Source organism: Leptodactylus fuscus, chromosome 2, assembly GCF_031893055.1.
Source record: "Leptodactylus fuscus isolate aLepFus1 chromosome 2, aLepFus1.hap2, whole genome shotgun sequence".
NCBI lineage: Eukaryota > Metazoa > Chordata > Amphibia > Anura > Leptodactylidae > Leptodactylus > Leptodactylus fuscus.
In genome coordinates this window covers 218,422,274-218,440,571 of record NC_134266.1, presented here as the reverse complement: position 1 = coordinate 218,440,571, position 18,298 = coordinate 218,422,274, and the positions used below count along the sequence as shown (strand labels likewise).

The 18,298-nt window shown below is 46.9% G+C and overlaps 1 protein-coding gene and 1 pseudogene across 4 annotated transcripts in view; both read left to right on the top strand.

Annotated features, from left to right (window-relative positions):
- The window catches only part of ITGA7 (integrin subunit alpha 7), a 129,293-nt gene that overhangs the window by 88,651 nt on the left and 22,344 nt on the right, over positions 1–18,298 (top strand). For all 4 annotated transcript variants that reach the window (XM_075265558.1, XM_075265556.1, XM_075265560.1 and 1 more), the window contains 2 exons: positions 14,142–14,230; positions 16,848–16,975. In XM_075265558.1, the coding sequence (XP_075121659.1) occupies positions 14,142–14,230; positions 16,848–16,975 (217 nt within the window). The remainder of the gene's footprint in view (positions 1–14,141; positions 14,231–16,847; positions 16,976–18,298) is intronic.
- On the top strand, positions 15,824–16,490 carry LOC142195642 (NADH dehydrogenase [ubiquinone] 1 beta subcomplex subunit 8, mitochondrial pseudogene; annotated as a pseudogene).

Genomic DNA, 18,298 nt, shown 5'->3' with positions numbered 1-18,298 from the left:
CCATTGTTTTCCCCTGCGTTGATCTGAACAGTCTCCCATTTGTCTTTTTTGTAACAATGAAACCATTGAGACAATAGATATGAGCAATGACTCTTTGCTTCATTATAATTCTTTTTATGAGGCTGTTTGCCTGTAGTCACAGAGGCTCAGTAGTTAACATTAGGGTGAGGAGTTTAGACATACCAAGGGCAAGATTTCCATAGAGTTTGTGTTAGGGAATGGCAGACGATAATTCCCCAGAAGCTGCTGGTGAACCCTGGAGGGAAGGGCACAAGGGACAGTGAGCCCTAAACTGAAGCCCCCCGCTTTCCCTTCCTATTGCCAGACCCTATTCTAGGTAATAGGCGACAACCACGAAGACAATCCCTCCCTGAATACGTGAAACACAAAACGCAGACAAGACGAACAACAACAAAGGGAGGTCAGCTAGCCAGGGTTCGGTAACAGGAGAGCGATGCAGTGCCAATCAGTGTCCAAAAGAATTGTCAGTAGGGAAGCCAGAGGTCAAGGATTAGAGTACACGTAATATAACAGCAAGAAAAACCAGAAAGCTAGAGGCAATAACTGGCACCAGTGTGACTGTGAGCCAAGACTAAAAAGGGGAGGAAGAACCCGCCCTGAACCTGATAGGAAGGAAAGCTGTCAATCACTGAATGGACAGAAGGAACAAGGGCAGAAGACGGGTGTGGTGCAAATCCAATTACAACACTAAAGCCGTGTTCACACAGTGCAACTAAAAACTTTAAGCAGATTATCAAACTGCACACGCCTCCTGCGCCGCAGCACGCGAGCAGAGGGTGGCGCAGAGGCCCGAACAGGCAGAGATGTTACAGTTTGTCTGTTCCCCTGGGGTTTGGCGGTTTTTCTACAGTTACTTTATCTCACATTTCAAAAAACCTACTCATAGTTTATCTGACATTCTATGAAATTGTCAGTAGTGCATATGTGAGATACAGAAATTAGATAGAGTCCCTTTGAGAACTGAGTAATGGCAATCCTTGTATAGAACTGCTAAATGTGTACAAGATATAATAATAAGAAATATAGTCCGTGTCCTAAACTGCAGAGTGCAGCTTGTCCACAGAATTACCTTTGTCTATGATACAAGGCTCTGCTTTATGGTATGGTCTGAACTAAGTACAAGAAGCACATTTTAGGCCGGGACCCGCATTGTTTTGCAGTCACTACAAAGTGGATGAGGTTATAGCAAATCCCATCCTTACATTGTAGAAAAATACGTGTAGTGGAAATGCTGCAATTTCCAAAATTGTCACATTTTTGGAAATCATAGCATGTCAATTATACCTACAGAACCGTTTCTGATTTCCCTATAGGTATATTTGAAGCAAAAAGTCTGCAGAGGAAAACTCTGCAGACTTTCTGTGAAGGAAAGCACTGCGGGAAAACCGCAATGACTTTTTGCTGCGGCTTTTCCGGCAGTGCTTTTTGGCTGCAGCCTGCTACCCTGCGTCTTAGCCTGAATCAAGTTTCCTGCAGGTGTACTTGCTGAAGTTTCAGTGGTTGCATCTATGGATATAGCATCTATGGATATATTTGCATCTATGCAAATAGCGTTAATCTGTGACTTGGGTAAGGGCATATGGGCGCCCTAAGTATATTGTTTTGTTTCTTGTTTGTGGGGTTTTATTAAATAGTTCATTTGATTAAAAATAGAGATGAGCGAACACTAAAATGTTCGAGGTTCGAAATTCGATTCGAACAGCCGCTCAATGTTCGTGTGTTCGAACGGGTTTCGAACCCCATTATAGTCTATGGGGAACAGATACTCGTTAAGGGGGAAACCCAAATCCGTGTCTGGAGGGTCACCAAGTCCACTATGACACCCCAGGAAATGATGCCAACACCTCTGGAATGACACTGGGACAGCAGGGGAAGCATGTCTGGGGGCATCTAACACACCAAAGACCCTCTATTACCCCAACATCACAGCCTAACAACTACACACTTTACACACTCAATACCACCTCTCTGACAGTAGGAAAACACCTTGAAACATGTGTATTTGGCACTTGCAGTGAGGAGAGCTTGTCACCAGCAGTGAATTTGGCCCTTGTAGTAAGTTGAGGTTGGCACCAACATTTGTTTTGAAAATCAGGGTGGATTGAGCCTCTAACCAGCAGAGTTTGGGCAAATTCATGGTGGAGGGAGCCTCTAAAAACCCCAGTTTGGACCAATTCATGGTGGAGGGAGACTCTAAAAACCCCAGTTTGGACCAATTCATGGTGGAGGGAGCCTCTAAAAACCCCAGTTTGGACCAATTCATGGTGGAGGGAGCCTCTAACCAGCCCAGTTTGGGCAAATTCATGGTGGAGGGAGCCTCTAACCAGCCCAGTTTGGACCAATTAATGGTGGAGGGAGCCTCTAACCAGCCCAGTTTGGACCAATTAATGGTGGAGGGAGCCTCTAACCACCCCAGTTTGGACCAATTCATGGTGGAGGGAGCCTCTAACCAGCCCAGTTTGGACCAATTCATGGTGGAGGGAGCCTCTAAAAAACCCAGTTTGGACCAATTCATGGTGGAGGGAGCCTCTAAACAGCCCAGTTTGGGCAAATTCATGGTGGAGGGAGCCTCTAACCACCCCAGTTTGGACCAATTCATGGTGGAGGGAGCCTCTAAACAGCCAAGTTTGGACCAATTCATGGTGAAGGGAGCCTCTAAAAACCCGTTTGGACCAATTCATGGTGGAGGGAGCCTCTAACCAGCCCAGTTTGGGCAAATTCATGGTGGAGGGAGCCTCTAAACAGCCCAGTTTGGGCAAATTCATGGTGGAGGGAGCCTCTAACCAGCCCAGTTTGGACCAATTCATGGTGGAGGGAGCCTCTAACCAGCCCAGTTTGGGCAAATTCATGGTGGAGGGAGCCTCTAAACAGCCCAGTTTGGGCAAATTCATGGTGGAGGGAGCCTCTAAACAGCCAAGTTTGGACCAATTCATGGTGAAGGGAGCCTCTAAAAACCCGTTTGGACCAATTCATGGTGGAGGGAGCCTCTAACCAGCCCAGTTTGGGCAAATTCATGGTGGAGGGAGCCTCTAAACAGCCCAGTTTGGGCAAATTCATGGTGGAGGGAGCCTCTAACCAGCCCAGTTTGGACCAATTCATGGTGGAGGGAGCCTCTAACCAGCCCAGTTTGGGCAAATTCATGGTGGAGGGAGCCTCTAAACAGCCCAATTTGGGCAAATTCATGGTGGAGGGAGCCTCTAACCAGCCCAGTTTGGACCAATTAATGGTGGAGGGAGCCTCTAAACAGCCAAGTTTTGGGAAATTCATGGTGGAGGGAGCCTCTAACCAGCCCAGTTTGGACCAATTCATGGTGGAGGGAGCCTCTAACCAGCCCAGTTTGGACCAATTCATGGTGGAGGGAGCCTCTAAACAGCCCAGTTTGGGCAAATTCATGGTGGAGGGAGCCTCTAAAAAACCCAGTTTGGACCAATTCATGGTGGAGGGAGCCTCTAATTAGCCCAGTTTGGACCAATTAATTGTGGAGGGAGCCTCTAACCAGCCCAGTTTGGACCAATTAATGGTGGAGGGAGCCTCTAACCACCCCAGTTTGGGCAAATTCATGGTGGAGGGAGCCTCTAACCAGCCCAGTTTGGACCAATTAATGGTGGAGGGAGCCTCTAAACAGCCAAGTTTTGGGAAATTCATGGTGGAGGGAGCCTCTAACCAGCCCAGTTTGGACCAATTCATGGTGGAGGGAGCCTCTAAACAGCCCAGTTTGGGCAAATTCATGGTGGAGGGAGCCTCTAACCAGCCAAGTTTGGACCAATTCATGGTGAAGGGAGCCTCTAAAAACCCGTTTGGACCAATTCATGGTGGAGGGAGCCTCTAACCAGCCCAGTTTGGGCAAATTCATGGTGGAGGGAGCCTCTAAACAGCCCAGTTTGGGCAAATTCATGGTGGAGGGAGCCTCTAACCAGCCCAGTTTGGACCAATTCATGGTGGAGGGAGCCTCTAACCAGCCCAGTTTGGGCAAATTCATGGTGGAGGGAGCCTCTAAACAGCCCAGTTTGGGCAAATTCATGGTGGAGGGAGCCTCTAACCAGCCCAGTTTGGACCAATTAATGGTGGAGGGAGCCTCTAACCAGCCCAGTTTGGGCAAATTCATGGTGGAGGGAGCCTCTAAACAGCCCAGTTTGGGCAAATTCATGGTGGAGGGAGCCTCTAACCAGCCCAGTTTGGACCAATTCATGGTGGAGGGAGCCTCTAACCAGCCCAGTTTGGGCAAATTCATGGTGGAGGGAGCCTCTAAACAGCCCAGTTTGGGCAAATTCATGGTGGAGGGAGCCTCTAACCAGCCCAGTTTGGACCAATTAATGGTGGAGGGAGCCTCTAAACAGCCAAGTTTTGGGAAATTCATGGTGGAGGGAGCCTCTAACCAGCCCAGTTTGGACCAATTCATGGTGGAGGGAGCCTCTAAACAGCCCAGTTTGGGCAAATTCATGGTGGAGGGAGCCTCTAAACAGCCAAGTTTGGACCAATTCATGGTGAAGGGAGCCTCTAAAAACCCGTTTGGACCAATTCATGGTGGAGGGAGCCTCTAACCAGCCCAGTTTGGGCAAATTCATGGTGGAGGGAGCCTCTAAACAGCCCAGTTTGGGCAAATTCATGGTGGAGGGAGCCTCTAACCAGCCCAGTTTGGACCAATTCATGGTGGAGGGAGCCTCTAACCAGCCCAGTTTGGGCAAATTCATGGTGGAGGGAGCCTCTAAACAGCCCAGTTTGGGCAAATTCATGGTGGAGGGAGCCTCTAACCAGCCCAGTTTGGACCAATTAATGGTGGAGGGAGCCTCTAAACAGCCAAGTTTTGGGAAATTCATGGTGGAGGGAGCCTCTAACCAGCCCAGTTTGGACCAATTCATGGTGGAGGGAGCCTCTAACCAGCCCAGTTTGGACCAATTCATGGTGGAGGGAGCCTCTAAACAGCCCAGTTTGGGCAAATTCATGGTGGAGGGAGCCTCTAAAAAACCCAGTTTGGACCAATTCATGGTGGAGGGAGCCTCTAATTAGCCCAGTTTGGACCAATTAATTGTGGAGGGAGCCTCTAACCAGCCCAGTTTGGACCAATTAATGGTGGAGGGAGCCTCTAACCACCCCAGTTTGGGCAAATTCATGGTGGAGGGAGCCTCTAACCAGCCCAGTTTGGACCAATTAATGGTGGAGGGAGCCTCTAAACAGCCAAGTTTTGGGAAATTCATGGTGGAGGGAGCCTCTAACCAGCCCAGTTTGGACCAATTCATGGTGGAGGGAGCCTCTAAACAGCCCAGTTTGGGCAAATTCATGGTGGAGGGAGCCTCTAAAAAACCCAGTTTGGACCAATTCATGGTGGAGGGAGCCTCTAATTAGCCCAGTTTGGACCAATTAATTGTGGAGGGAGCCTCTAACCAGCCCAGTTTGGACCAATTCATGGTGGAGGGAGCCTCTAACCAGCCCAGTTTGGGCAAATTCATGGTGGAGGGAGCCTCTAAACAGCCCAGTTTGGGCAAATTCATGGTGGAGGGAGCCTCTAACCAGCCCAGTTTGGACCAATTAATGGTGGAGGGAGCCTCTAAACAGCCAAGTTTTGGGAAATTCATGGTGGAGGGAGCCTCTAACCAGCCCAGTTTGGACCAATTCATGGTGGAGGGAGCCTCTAAACAGCCCAGTTTGGGCAAATTCATGGTGGAGGGAGCCTCTAAACAGCCAAGTTTGGACCAATTCATGGTGAAGGGAGCCTCTAAAAACCCGTTTGGACCAATTCATGGTGGAGGGAGCCTCTAACCAGCCCAGTTTGGGCAAATTCATGGTGGAGGGAGCCTCTAAACAGCCCAGTTTGGGCAAATTCATGGTGGAGGGAGCCTCTAACCAGCCCAGTTTGGACCAATTCATGGTGGAGGGAGCCTCTAACCAGCCCAGTTTGGGCAAATTCATGGTGGAGGGAGCCTCTAAACAGCCCAGTTTGGGCAAATTCATGGTGGAAGGAGCCTCTAACCAGCCCAGTTTGGACCAATTAATGGTGGAGGGAGCCTCTAAACAGCCAAGTTTTGGGAAATTCATGGTGGAGGGAGCCTCTAACCAGCCCAGTTTGGACCAATTCATGGTGGAGGGAGCCTCTAACCAGCCCAGTTTGGACCAATTCATGGTGGAGGGAGCCTCTAAACAGCCCAGTTTGGGCAAATTCATGGTGGAGGGAGCCTCTAAAAAACCCAGTTTGGACCAATTCATGGTGGAGGGAGCCTCTAATTAGCCCAGTTTGGACCAATTAATTGTGGAGGGAGCCTCTAACCAGCCCAGTTTGGACCAATTAATGGTGGAGGGAGCCTCTAACCACCCCAGTTTGGGCAAATTCATGGTGGAGGGAGCCTCTAACCAGCCCAGTTTGGACCAATTAATGGTGGAGGGAGCCTCTAAACAGCCAAGTTTTGGGAAATTCATGGTGGAGGGAGCCTCTAACCAGCCCAGTTTGGACCAATTCATGGTGGAGGGAGCCTCTAAACAGCCCAGTTTGGGCAAATTCATGGTGGAGGGAGCCTCTAAAAAACCCAGTTTGGACCAATTCATGGTGGAGGGAGCCTCTAATTAGCCCAGTTTGGACCAATTAATTGTGGAGGGAGCCTCTAACCAGCCCAGTTTGGGCAAATTCATGGTGGAGGGAGCCTCTAACCAGCCCAGTTTGGACCAATTCATGGTGGAGGGAGCCTCTAACCAGCCCAGTTTGGACCAATTCATGGTGGAGGGAGCCTCTAAAAAACCCAGTTTGGACCAATTCATGGTGGAGGGAGCCTCTAAACAGCCCAGTTTGGGCAAATTCATGGTGGAAGGAGCCTCTAACCAGCAGAGTTGTGGGAAAGCAGGGTGGAGGGAGCCTCTAACCAGCAGAGTTGGTGGAAATCAGGGTGGAGGGAGCCTCTAACCAGCAGAGTTGGGGGAAATCATGTTGGAGGGAGCCTAGTATTAGCAGAATTGTGCAACGCTTATGGTGGATGAGTATGAGGATGCGGAGGAATTGGAGAGGTTGAGTACAGACATGGAGTTTCATGTTGGGGTGCTTTACACAGGTGGGCACAAAAATGAAGGCTCTATCCAGTGGTGGTTCATTTTTATCAAAGTGAGCCGGTCGGCACTCTCAGCTGACAGACGGGTGCGCTTGTCAGTGATGATGCCACCGGCTGCACTGAACACCCTCTCAGATAGGACGCTGGCGGCAGGACAGGACAGCACCTCCAAGGCATATAGGGCAAGTTCAAGCCACAGGTCCAACTTCGACACCCAATACGTGTAGGGCGCAGAGGGGTCGGAGAGGACAGGGCTGTGGTCGGAAAGGTATTCCCGCAACATGCGCCTATACTTCTCACGCCTGGTGACACTAGGACCCTCCGTGGCGGCACTTTGGCGAGGGGGTGCCATCAAGGTGTCCCAGACCTTAGACAGTGTGCCCCTCGTTTGTGTGGACCGGTGAGAACTTGGTTGCCTACTGGAGGAACTGCCCTCCCTGCCGCCAACGTCACATGCTGGAAACATCTCCATCATATTCTGCACCAATTGCCTGTGGCAAGCATTGATGCGATTGGCCCTCCACTCTACCGGAATAAAAGACGAGATGTTGTTTTTATACCGGGGGTCAAGGATAGCAAAGATCCAGTACTGGTTGTCCTCCATGATTTTGACAATACGCTTGTCGGTTGTAAAGCACCCCAACATGAACTCAGCCATGTCTGCCACAGTGTTAGTTGGCATGACTCCTCTGGCCCCACCGGAAAGTTCAATCTCCATTTCCTCCTCATCCTCCATGTCTACCCATCCGCGCTGCAACAATGGGACGATTCGAAGTTGCCCGGAAGCCTCCTGTATCACCATCACATCATCGGACAACTCTTCTTCCTCCTCCTCCTCCTCCTCCTCCTCCTCCTCCATTAAACGCAGTGAAGCGGACAGATGTGTGGACCTACTCTCCAGCTGTGACGGATCGGATGCTATCCCTAACTCCTCTGTGTGATCTGAGTTATCCCTGATGTCAATCAGGGATTCTCTCAGAACACACAAGAGCGGGATTGTAAGGCTCACCATCGCATCCTCAGAGCTCACCCTCCTTGTGGACTCCTCAAAGACCCGTAGGATGTCACAAAGGTCTCTCATCCATGGCCACTCATGGATGTGAAACTGAGGCAGCTGACTTTGTGGCACCCTAGGGTTTTGTAGCTGGTATTCCATCAAAGGTCTCTGCTGCTCAACCACTCTATTCAACATCTGAAACGTTGAGTTCCAGCGTGTGGGGACGTCGCACAAAAGCCGGTGTTGTGGCACATGCAGGCGTTGCTGGAGAGATTTTAAGCTAGCAGCGGCTACTGTCGACTTGCGAAAGTGGGCGCACATGCGCCGCACTTTCACCAGTAGCTCTGGAACATTGGGGTAGCTCTTTAGGAAACGTTGCACCACTAGGTTGAAGACGTGGGCCAGGCATGGAACATGTTGGAGTCCGGCAAGCTCCAGAGCTGCTACCAGGTTCCGGCCGTTATCACAAACGACCATGCCTGGGCCCAGGTGCAGCGGCTCAAACCATATTGCCGTCTCATCGAGGAGGGCATCCCTCACCTCGGAGGCAGTGTGCTGTCTGTCCCCCAAGCTGATCAGCTTCAGCACAGCCTGCTGACGTCTACCAACGCCAGTGCTGCAACGTTTCCAACTCGTAGCTGGGATCAATCTAACAGCGGAGGAGGAGGCGGTGGCGGAGGAGGAGGCGGTGGCGGAGGAGGAGGCGGTAGAGGAGGAGGAGGAGGGGGGTGTTCTTCTCGTGTCCCTGCCAGGAATGTTAGGCGGGGAGACGAGGTACACCGGGCCAGTTTGGGAAGCAGTCCCAGCCTCAACTACATTCACCCAGTGTGCCGTCAGTGAAATGTAGCGTCCCTGTCCGCATGCACTTGTCCACGCGTCGGTGGTCAAGTGGACCTTTGTGCAAAGCGCGGAACTAAGGGCCCGCCTGATGTTGAGTGACACGTGCTGGTGCAAGGCGGGGACGGCACACCGGGAGAAGTAGTGACGGCTAGGGACGGCATAGCGAGGTGCCGCAGTTGCCATCAGGTCCAGGAAGGCGGGAGTTTCAACAAGCCGGAACGCCAACATCTCCTGGGCCAGCAGTTTAGCGATGTTGGCGTTCAAGGCTTGCGCGTGTGGGTGGTTAGCAGTGTATTTCTGCCGCCGCTCCAATGTCTGAGAGATGGTGGGTTGTTGTAAAGAAACGCCTGATGGTGCCTTTGATGGTGCAGGAGAAGGAGATAAGACAGGACCAGGGGAGGATGAGGTAGAAGTCAACAAAGTGGCGGAGGCAGATGAAGTGGTGTCCTGGCTCGTCCTCTGGAGTGCATCGCCAGCACAGTCAGCAGTGGCAGTGGCAGAGGCAGAGGCAGTGGCAGTGGCGTGAACGGCAGGCGGCCTTTGTCCTGCCGTTGCTGCCTGCCACTGATTCCAGTGCTTGGATTCCAAATGACGGCGCATTGAAGTGGTGGACAGGTTGCTCTTCTCAGAGCCCCTAATCAATTTCGAGAGGCAAATTGTGCAGACAACACTATATCTGTCCTCGGCGCATTCCTTGAAAAAACTCCACACCTTCGAGAAACGTGCCCTCGAGGTGGGAGTTTTTCGGGGCTGGGTACGAACTGGAACATCTTGGGAGATTCCGGGTGTGGCCTGGCTTCGCCTAAGCTGCTGACCTCTGCCTCTGCCTCTAGCTACCCTTTTTGGTGCTGCACCTGCCTCAACATCCACACTACTTTCCCCGCTTGACATCCCCCCTGTCCAGGTCGGGTCAGTGTCCTCATCATCCACCACTTCCTCTTCCAACTCCTGTCTCATCTCCTCCTCCCGCACAATGCGCCGGTCAACTGGATGCCCTGACGGCAACTGCGTCACATCATCGTCGATGAGGGTGGGTTGCTGGTCATCCACCACCAAATCGAACGGAGATGGAGGAGACTCTAGTGTTTGAGCATCTGGACACAGATGCTCCTCTGTTAGGTTCGTGGAATCGTGACGTGGAGAGGCAGGTTGAGGGACAATGAAAGGAGCGGAGAACAGCTCTGGGGAGCAGGGACAGTTTGGGTTATTGTTCTGTAAAGCTTCGGAATTTTGGGAGGAAGGAAGACAAGACTGTTGGGTAATAGGAGGAGAGGAGGCAGAGTCTGACTGGCTGCTGGACAATGTGCTGTAAGCGTTCTCTGACAGCCATTGCAAGACCTGTTCCTGGTTCTCGGGCCTACTAAGGTTTGTACCCTGCAGTTTAGTTAATGTGGCAAGCAACCCTGGCACTGTGGAGTGGCGCAATGCTTGCTGCCCCACAGGAGTAGGCACGGGACGCCCTGTGGCTTCACTGCTACCTTGCTCCCCAGAACCATTCCCCCGACCTCGCCCACGGCCTCGTCCACGTCCCTTTCCGGGAGCCTTGCGCATTTTGAATTCCTAGTTAGAAATTGGCACTGTATACCAGTAGTAAAAATTGTGGGTGCACGTAACCCCAATATATTCTTTGAATTCCCAGTCAGACAATGGCACTGTATACCAGTAGTAAAAATTGTGGGTGCACGTAACCCCAATATATTCTTTGAATTCCCAGTCAGAAACTGGCACTATATGGCAGTAGCAAGAAATGAGGGTATTTGTATTCCCAATATACTCTTTGAATTCCCAGTCAGACAATGGCACTGTATACCAGTAGTAAAAATTGTGGGTGCACGTAACCCCAATATATTCTTTGAATTCCCAGTCAGAAACTGGCACTATATGGCAGTAGCAAGAAATGAGGGTATTTGTATTCCCAATATACTCTTTGAATTCCCAGTCAGACAATGGCACTGTATACCAGTAGTAAAAATTGTGGGTGCACGTAACCCCAATATATTCTTTGAATTCCCAGTCAGAAACTGGCACTATATGGCAGTAGCAAGAAATGAGGGTATTTGTATTCCCAATATACTCTTTGAATTCCCAGTCAGACAATGGCACTGTATACCAGTAGTAAAAATTGTGGGTGCACGTAACCCCAATATATTCTTTGAATTCCCAGTCAGAAACTGGCACTATATGGCAGTAGCAAGAAATGAGGGTATTTGTATTCCCAATATACTCTTTGAATTCCCAGTCAGACAATGGCACTGTATACCAGTAGTAAAAATTGTGGGTGCACGTAACCCCAATATATTCTTTGAATTCCCAGTCAGAAACTGGCACTATATGGCAGTAGCAAGAAATGAGGGTATTTGTATTCCCAATATACTCTTTGAATTCCCAGTCAGACAATGGCACTGTATACCAGTAGTAAAAATTGTGGGTGCACGTAACCCCAATATATTCTTTGAATTCCCAGTCAGAAACTGGCACTATATGGCAGTAGCAAGAAATGAGGGTATTTGTATTCCCAATATACTCTTTGAATTCCCAGTCAGACAATGGCACTGTATACCAGTAGTAAAAATTGTGGGTGCACGTAACCCCAATATATTCTTTGAATTCCCAGTCAGAAACTGGCACTATATGGCAGTAGCAAGAAATGAGGGTATTTGTATTCCCAATATACTCTTTGAATTCCCAGTCAGACAATGGCACTGTATACCAGTAGTAAAAATTGTGGGTGCACGTAACCCCAATATATTCTTTGAATTACCAGTCAGAAACTGGCACTATATGGCAGTAGCAAGAAATGAGGGTATTTATAACCCCAATATATTCTTTGAATTCCCAGTCAGACAATGGCACTGTATACCAGTAGTAAAAATTGTGGGTGCACGTAACCCCAATATATTCTTTGAATTCCCAGTCAGAAACTGGCACTATATGGCAGTAGCAAGAAATGAGGGTATTTGTATTCCCAATATACTCTTTGAATTCCCAGTCAGACAATGGCACTGTATACCAGTAGTAAAAATTGTGGGTGCACGTAACCCCAATATATTCTTTGAATTCCCAGTCAGAAACTGGCACTATATGGCAGTAGCAAGAAATGAGGGTATTTGTATTCCCAATATACTCTTTGAATTCCCAGTCAGACAATGGCACTGTATACCAGTAGTAAAAATTGTGGGTGCACGTAACCCCAATATATTCTTTGAATTCCCAGTCAGAAACTGGCACTATATGGCAGTAGCAAGAAATGAGGGTATTTGTATTCCCAATATACTCTTTGAATTCCCAGTCAGACAATGGCACTGTATACCAGTAGTAAAAATTGTGGGTGCACGTAACCCCAATATATTCTTTGAATTCCCAGTCAGAAACTGGCACTATATGGCAGTAGCAAGAAATGAGGGTATTTGTATTCCCAATATACTCTTTGAATTCCCAGTCAGACAATGGCACTGTATACCAGTAGTAAAAATTGTGGGTGCACGTAACCCCAATATATTCTTTGAATTACCAGTCAGAAACTGGCACTATATGGCAGTAGCAAGAAATGAGGGTATTTGTATTCCCAATATACTCTTTGAATTCCCAGTCAGACAATGGCACTGTATACCAGTAGTAAAAATTGTGGGTGCACGTAACCCCAATATATTCTTTGAATTCCCAGTCAGAAACTGGCACTATATGGCAGTAGCAAGAAATGAGGGTATTTGTATTCCCAATATACTCTTTGAATTCCCAGTCAGACAATGGCACTGTATACCAGTAGTAAAAATTGTGGGTGCACGTAACCCCAATATATTCTTTGAATTCCCAGTCAGAAACTGGCACTATATGGCAGTAGCAAGAAATGAGGGTATTTGTATTCCCAATATACTCTTTGAATTCCCAGTCAGACAATGGCACTGTATACCAGTAGTAAAAATTGTGGGTGCACGTAACCCCAATATATTCTTTGAATTACCAGTCAGAAACTGGCACTATATGGCAGTAGCAAGAAATGAGGGTATTTATAACCCCAATATATTCTTTGAATTCCCAGTCAGACAATGGCACTGTATACCAGTAGTAAAAATTGTGGGTGCACGTAACCCCAATATATTCTTTGAATTCCCAGTCAGAAACTGGCACTATATGGCAGTAGCAAGAAATGAGGGTATTTGTATTCCCAATATATTCTTTGAATTCCCAGTCAGACAATGGCACTGTATACCAGTAGTAAAAATTGTGGGTGCACGTAACCCCAATATATTCTTTGAATTCCCAGTCAGACACTGGCACTATATGGCAGTAGCAAGAAATGAGGGTATTTGTATTCCCAATATATTCTTTGAATTCCCAGTCAGACAATGGCACTGTATACCAGTAGTAAAAATTGTGGGTGCACGTAACCCCAATATATTCTTTGAATTACCAGTCAGAAACTGGCACTATATGGCAGTAGCAAGAAATGAGGGTATTTGTATTCCCAATATATTCTTTGAATTCCCAGTCAGACAATGGCACTGTATACCAGTAGTAAAAATTGTGGGTGTATATAGCCCCAATTCTATTGCTAGGGGACTTGCAGGGTATTTCTGGGGTGAAGGTGGGGGGGCACACCGTTGGAACGGGTATCGGGGTATATATCGGGTATACGGGAATACACTGACAGTGTATTCCATTCAGGATCCTGGGAAAGCTGGGTTGCGGCGATTGAGCCCGTCAGTGCCACGTTACACTGACAAGCTTCTCCCTGGAATTTAGCTCTTACAAGAGCTGTTGGTTGTCTTCTCCTTCCTATCCTAGCCTGTCCCTGCCTACCCAGAATCTAAGCCCTAGCTAGCTGGACGGAAACCTCCGTCCTCGGTGAATTGCAAGCTCAGAATGACGCGAAGCTGGGCGTCGCTGTTCTTTTAAATTAGAGGTCACATGTTTTCGGCAGCCAATGGGTTTTGCCTACTTTTTTCAACGTCACCGGTGTCGTAGTTCCTGTCCCACCTACCCTGCGCTGTTATTGGAGCAAAAAAGGCGCCAGGGAAGGTGGGAGGGGAATCGAGTAATGGCGCACTTTACCACGCGGTGTTCGATTCGATTCGAACATGCCGAACAGCCTAATATCCGATCGAACATGAGTTCGATAGAACACTGTTCGCTCATCTCTAATTAAAAACAAACTACAAAAAATATAGACATCGCACATCTCTGCTCATAAAAGTCGACTATGAATGTGTGCTTCTGCTGAGTGTATACTAACACAGTGTGTGTTATCACAGATATTGCTGTAGGTGCACCATTTGATGGAAGTGGGAAGGTGTTTATATACCACGGAAGCAAAACCGGACTAGTGACCAAACCAGCACAGGTAATCTGTTAATACTGGGAAGTGTTAATGTAATAGACTCTCTATTGTAATTTATTACTATTATAGAAACCTGATTTAGAACCTGATTAAGGCTAAGGCCTCACATTGCGGAAAAGCTTCAATTTTTTTTTTCTTGGAGTGTTTTTTATCCAAAGCCAGAAGGGAAAAGTATAAATTCTTTCTACAAATTTCCTATTCAATTTCAAGTCACTCTTGACTTCGGCTTAAAAAATCATGGCAAAATCTGCAACAGAAAAAACAGCTTTTCTCCAATGTGAGTCCTAAGCTTTATAGTCTTTTGGGGACATTAAAGGCATATTCCATCCACCCACCTGCTTCAAAACTGACTATTTGGGGACGATAATAGTGTATGTACATAAGTTTGGTTTCTTGTAAAAAAGTGGCAAGGTTGTGTTGCACTTTTTGCAAACTTCTTTAGAAAAAGAGAGCAGAAGAAAGCTGGAGCCTGTAGGGGAAGAAGCCCCTCTCCTCAGAAAGTGAGCTGTGTAGAATTTGCTTGACAACTTTCCAAAATGCAGCATTTTTGGCCATTGTAGAAATGCAGCAGAAACCAACGCTGGCAAAGTCCTGGCAAAGGGAATGAGATTTTATTTACTCTTATACACACATTGTGGAAAAAGTCCAGGAAATACAGCTCACAAATGGGCAACATTTACCAGAAGGAATATGGATGGAACATACATGTAGCATACAGCCTTAGACTACTTGCACACTAAGTTTTTCAAAATGGGGAGGGGGGGGGGGGGGTCCGATGCTCTGTTCCATCCAACATTTACAGATCAGGTCCTATTTTGTTCTGAGCAAACATAACAGAAAGAATCAGGACTGCCCTATCATTGAAATTTTGGGGGGCGAAAGGTACTCAGATGACACCATAAAATGGCCCCTCCCCTCGGCCTGTGCTTTCAGTCGTATGCATGAGGCTTTAAGCTATATTCACATGACATGAATAACTGCCTTGGGATGTTCCGTTTTTTTTAATGGATATCGCATGGCAGTATTAAATTCAGTGTTGGTGAATCTGGGCTATTTATATGACCATTATTTTATCAGTCTTATTTTGCCCATTTTTGTAGATCCTTCCATACACTTCATTTATGGGGGATAAGTCAAAACTGCTGCCCTTTGGGAGTAAGATGTCCATGAAAAATGGAGTTTTCACTGCTATTTTGCACCTCGGTCATATGAATGTAGCCTTAGGCTTCGTTCACATGGAGCAACGCGCCGCTCATTCTGACACGTACCACATTGAAAGTAATAGGGAAAAAAGCCTTCCATTGAGTTCATTGGACAGCGCACGTAAGATGGAACCCATTGAAGTCAATGGGATTCTGTTTTACAGCGCTCACTCTGACACGTGTTTACGTGTCAGAATGAGCGGTGTGTTACTCTATGTGAACGCAGCCTTAGTCTACAAGACCTGCACTCAACCCCCACATGAGAGAATATTGCTCACTTGAATTAAATTTATGTAATTTCCATTTAAATTGCTGCTGCGTATCTAATATTCTAAGAAGGACTACTTTCAGAGCAACCTTGCCATAGATAGATACTAAGAAATCTGGTAGATTGGGTAATCATGGTGGCGCTCAGGGCCGGGTTACTGGCAGCGGTGACCCGCAGGGCTGCCCTGGCTTCTCTAGCAGGACGGGGAGCCGGTGCCGGGCGGCTGCTTCAGTGCTCTAGTGTCCGGGCAGCATCTGACCTTCCAAAGGATCTTTTGCCTGGACCGTACCCCAAGACAGAAGCAGAAAGGGCAGCTGCGGCCAAGAAATATAACATGATATTAGAGGACTACAAACCTTACCCAAATGATGCCATGGGATATGGTGATTATCCAATGCTGCCTGACAAATCCCAGGAAGAAAGAGACCCTTGGTACACATGGGACTATGCTGTATCTAGGAGAAATTGGGGAGAGCCGATGCACTGGGACTTTGATAAGTTCATGCGTGTCCGGGTAGACACAACGCCCACCCCTGTGCCATTCGGTCACATGTGTAAAGTTTTGGTTGCATTCCTCGCTGGAATGGCTGTCTTGTTCTATATCGGAGAGGTGTTTCCATCATATTCTCCTGTTGCTCCTAAACAATATCCTTATAATAACTTGTACCTGGAATATGGTGGGGATCCTGATAAGGCACCTGTAGAGGAGAAGAACCATGTATTCAAATAGACTCAAATAAATGGTTGTCTTGTGCGCTACCACTGTTCTTTATGTAATAAAGTGGCCACCTAAACAAATATTTATTAAAAAAAAAAAAAAAAAATACTAAGAAATCTATAGTATTGTATATATGTGCATGTACATATTATATATACAATGTTTTCATTTTTCTAACACACACAGAACTGTGTTGAGATGTTTATGAACAGATAGTTCTCTTAACACTCACAGCTCTGGATAAACTTCAGCAGCTGCGGGTACTGATATGAAATGTTATAAGACTTAGGTATGCTTTGAAGACATGGGTTGATATTTCCTGAAGTGTGTAGTAATGTTATTATGATTTGTCGGTTACCACTATATTCTGTATGTTGTGTCTATATTCCAACTATGTTTTCACTTTGCTAACCTCTTACCTCTGTCTTGAAGGTACTAGATGGCATTAGTGTCGGTGTTAATACCTTTGGCTACTCGTTGTCTGGGGGTTTAGACATTGATGGAAACTCGTATCCGGACCTTGCCGTAGGATCTTTAGCAGACACTGTGGTTCTCTACAGGTGAGATGCTTCAGTTATATGGCCTGTTTTTTTGAGTTTCTATGATTTCAGAACGACCATTTAACACTAAGAGATCCTCACCAGCCTTCATAAAAAATGTTTAATATATTATGACATTTGGGTTTTGGGGAAGAATAAGGATGAGGGAATACAGATCAGGTTGTTCTTTGTGGATTATTAGAGAAATCATAGTGCTTTATTTCTGTTTTCAATCCTTGTTTAAGATGGCTTAACTAGTGGAGGATCCATAAGATTTATCCAATCCAATAGCTTTGTGACTGGTCTCTAGTTTTTTTTCTGTAGATTGGGGGCACCATATAGGGCTCACAATGTAGATTTTTCCCCTATCAGTATATCTTTGGAGTATGGGAGGAAATCCATGCAAACACAAGGAGAACATACAAACTCCTTGCAGATGATGTCCTTGGCAGGATTCGAGCTCTGGACTCCAGCGCTGCAAGGCTACAGTGCTAACCACTGAGCCACCATATTGCCCATTAGTTTTATTTTCTTCTGGTGGTTCTTCCTAGGGTATTGTTATTTATTTTTAGAGCACCATTAATTCCATGGTGCTTGTAGAGTTGCAGTGAGGATGCAGGTCTTCTGGAATAAATCCACCATGAGATAATTACTGTTATAGATCAGAACACTTTATTCCATGCTTCCATCATGGCTCCCTGTCTCTAGAAACTCCTCCCCCTAAGCTCAGCTCCTCCTCCATTACTACCTCAGTGTTCCTAGGCAGACAAAGCAAAATAAGTAAGCAGAACAGAACATACATAACAACATCACGGTGCTGTACACTATTATATCAATCCCATGGTACTGTACACAATTATATTAATTCCATGGTGCTATACATTATTATATTAAATCCATGGTGCTGTACACTACTATATTAATCCCATGGTGCTGTACACTATTATATAATTTCCAAGGTGCTTTGAACAATTACATTAATTCTATGGTGCTGTACACCATTATATTATTTCCATGGTGTTGTACACTATTATATTAATGCCAAGGTGCTGTGAACTAATATACTACTTCCATGGTGCTGTACACTATTATATTAATTCAATGCTGCTATACATTTGAGGGTTTTACGCAGAATACACAAAATACACAAATCAAGTATATTACTAACAGTGACCAAATGAAACAGTGGGATAGAGGGCCCTGCAGTCTGGGGGGGGGGGGGGGAGAGACTGTTCGGATGGTGGTTTGGTGACAGTAGTGCTGCTGAAGGTTGTAGGCCTTCCTGAATAAGTGAGTCTTCAAGGTCTTCTTGATTATAGGGATCAGTCTTATGTGCAGTGGTAG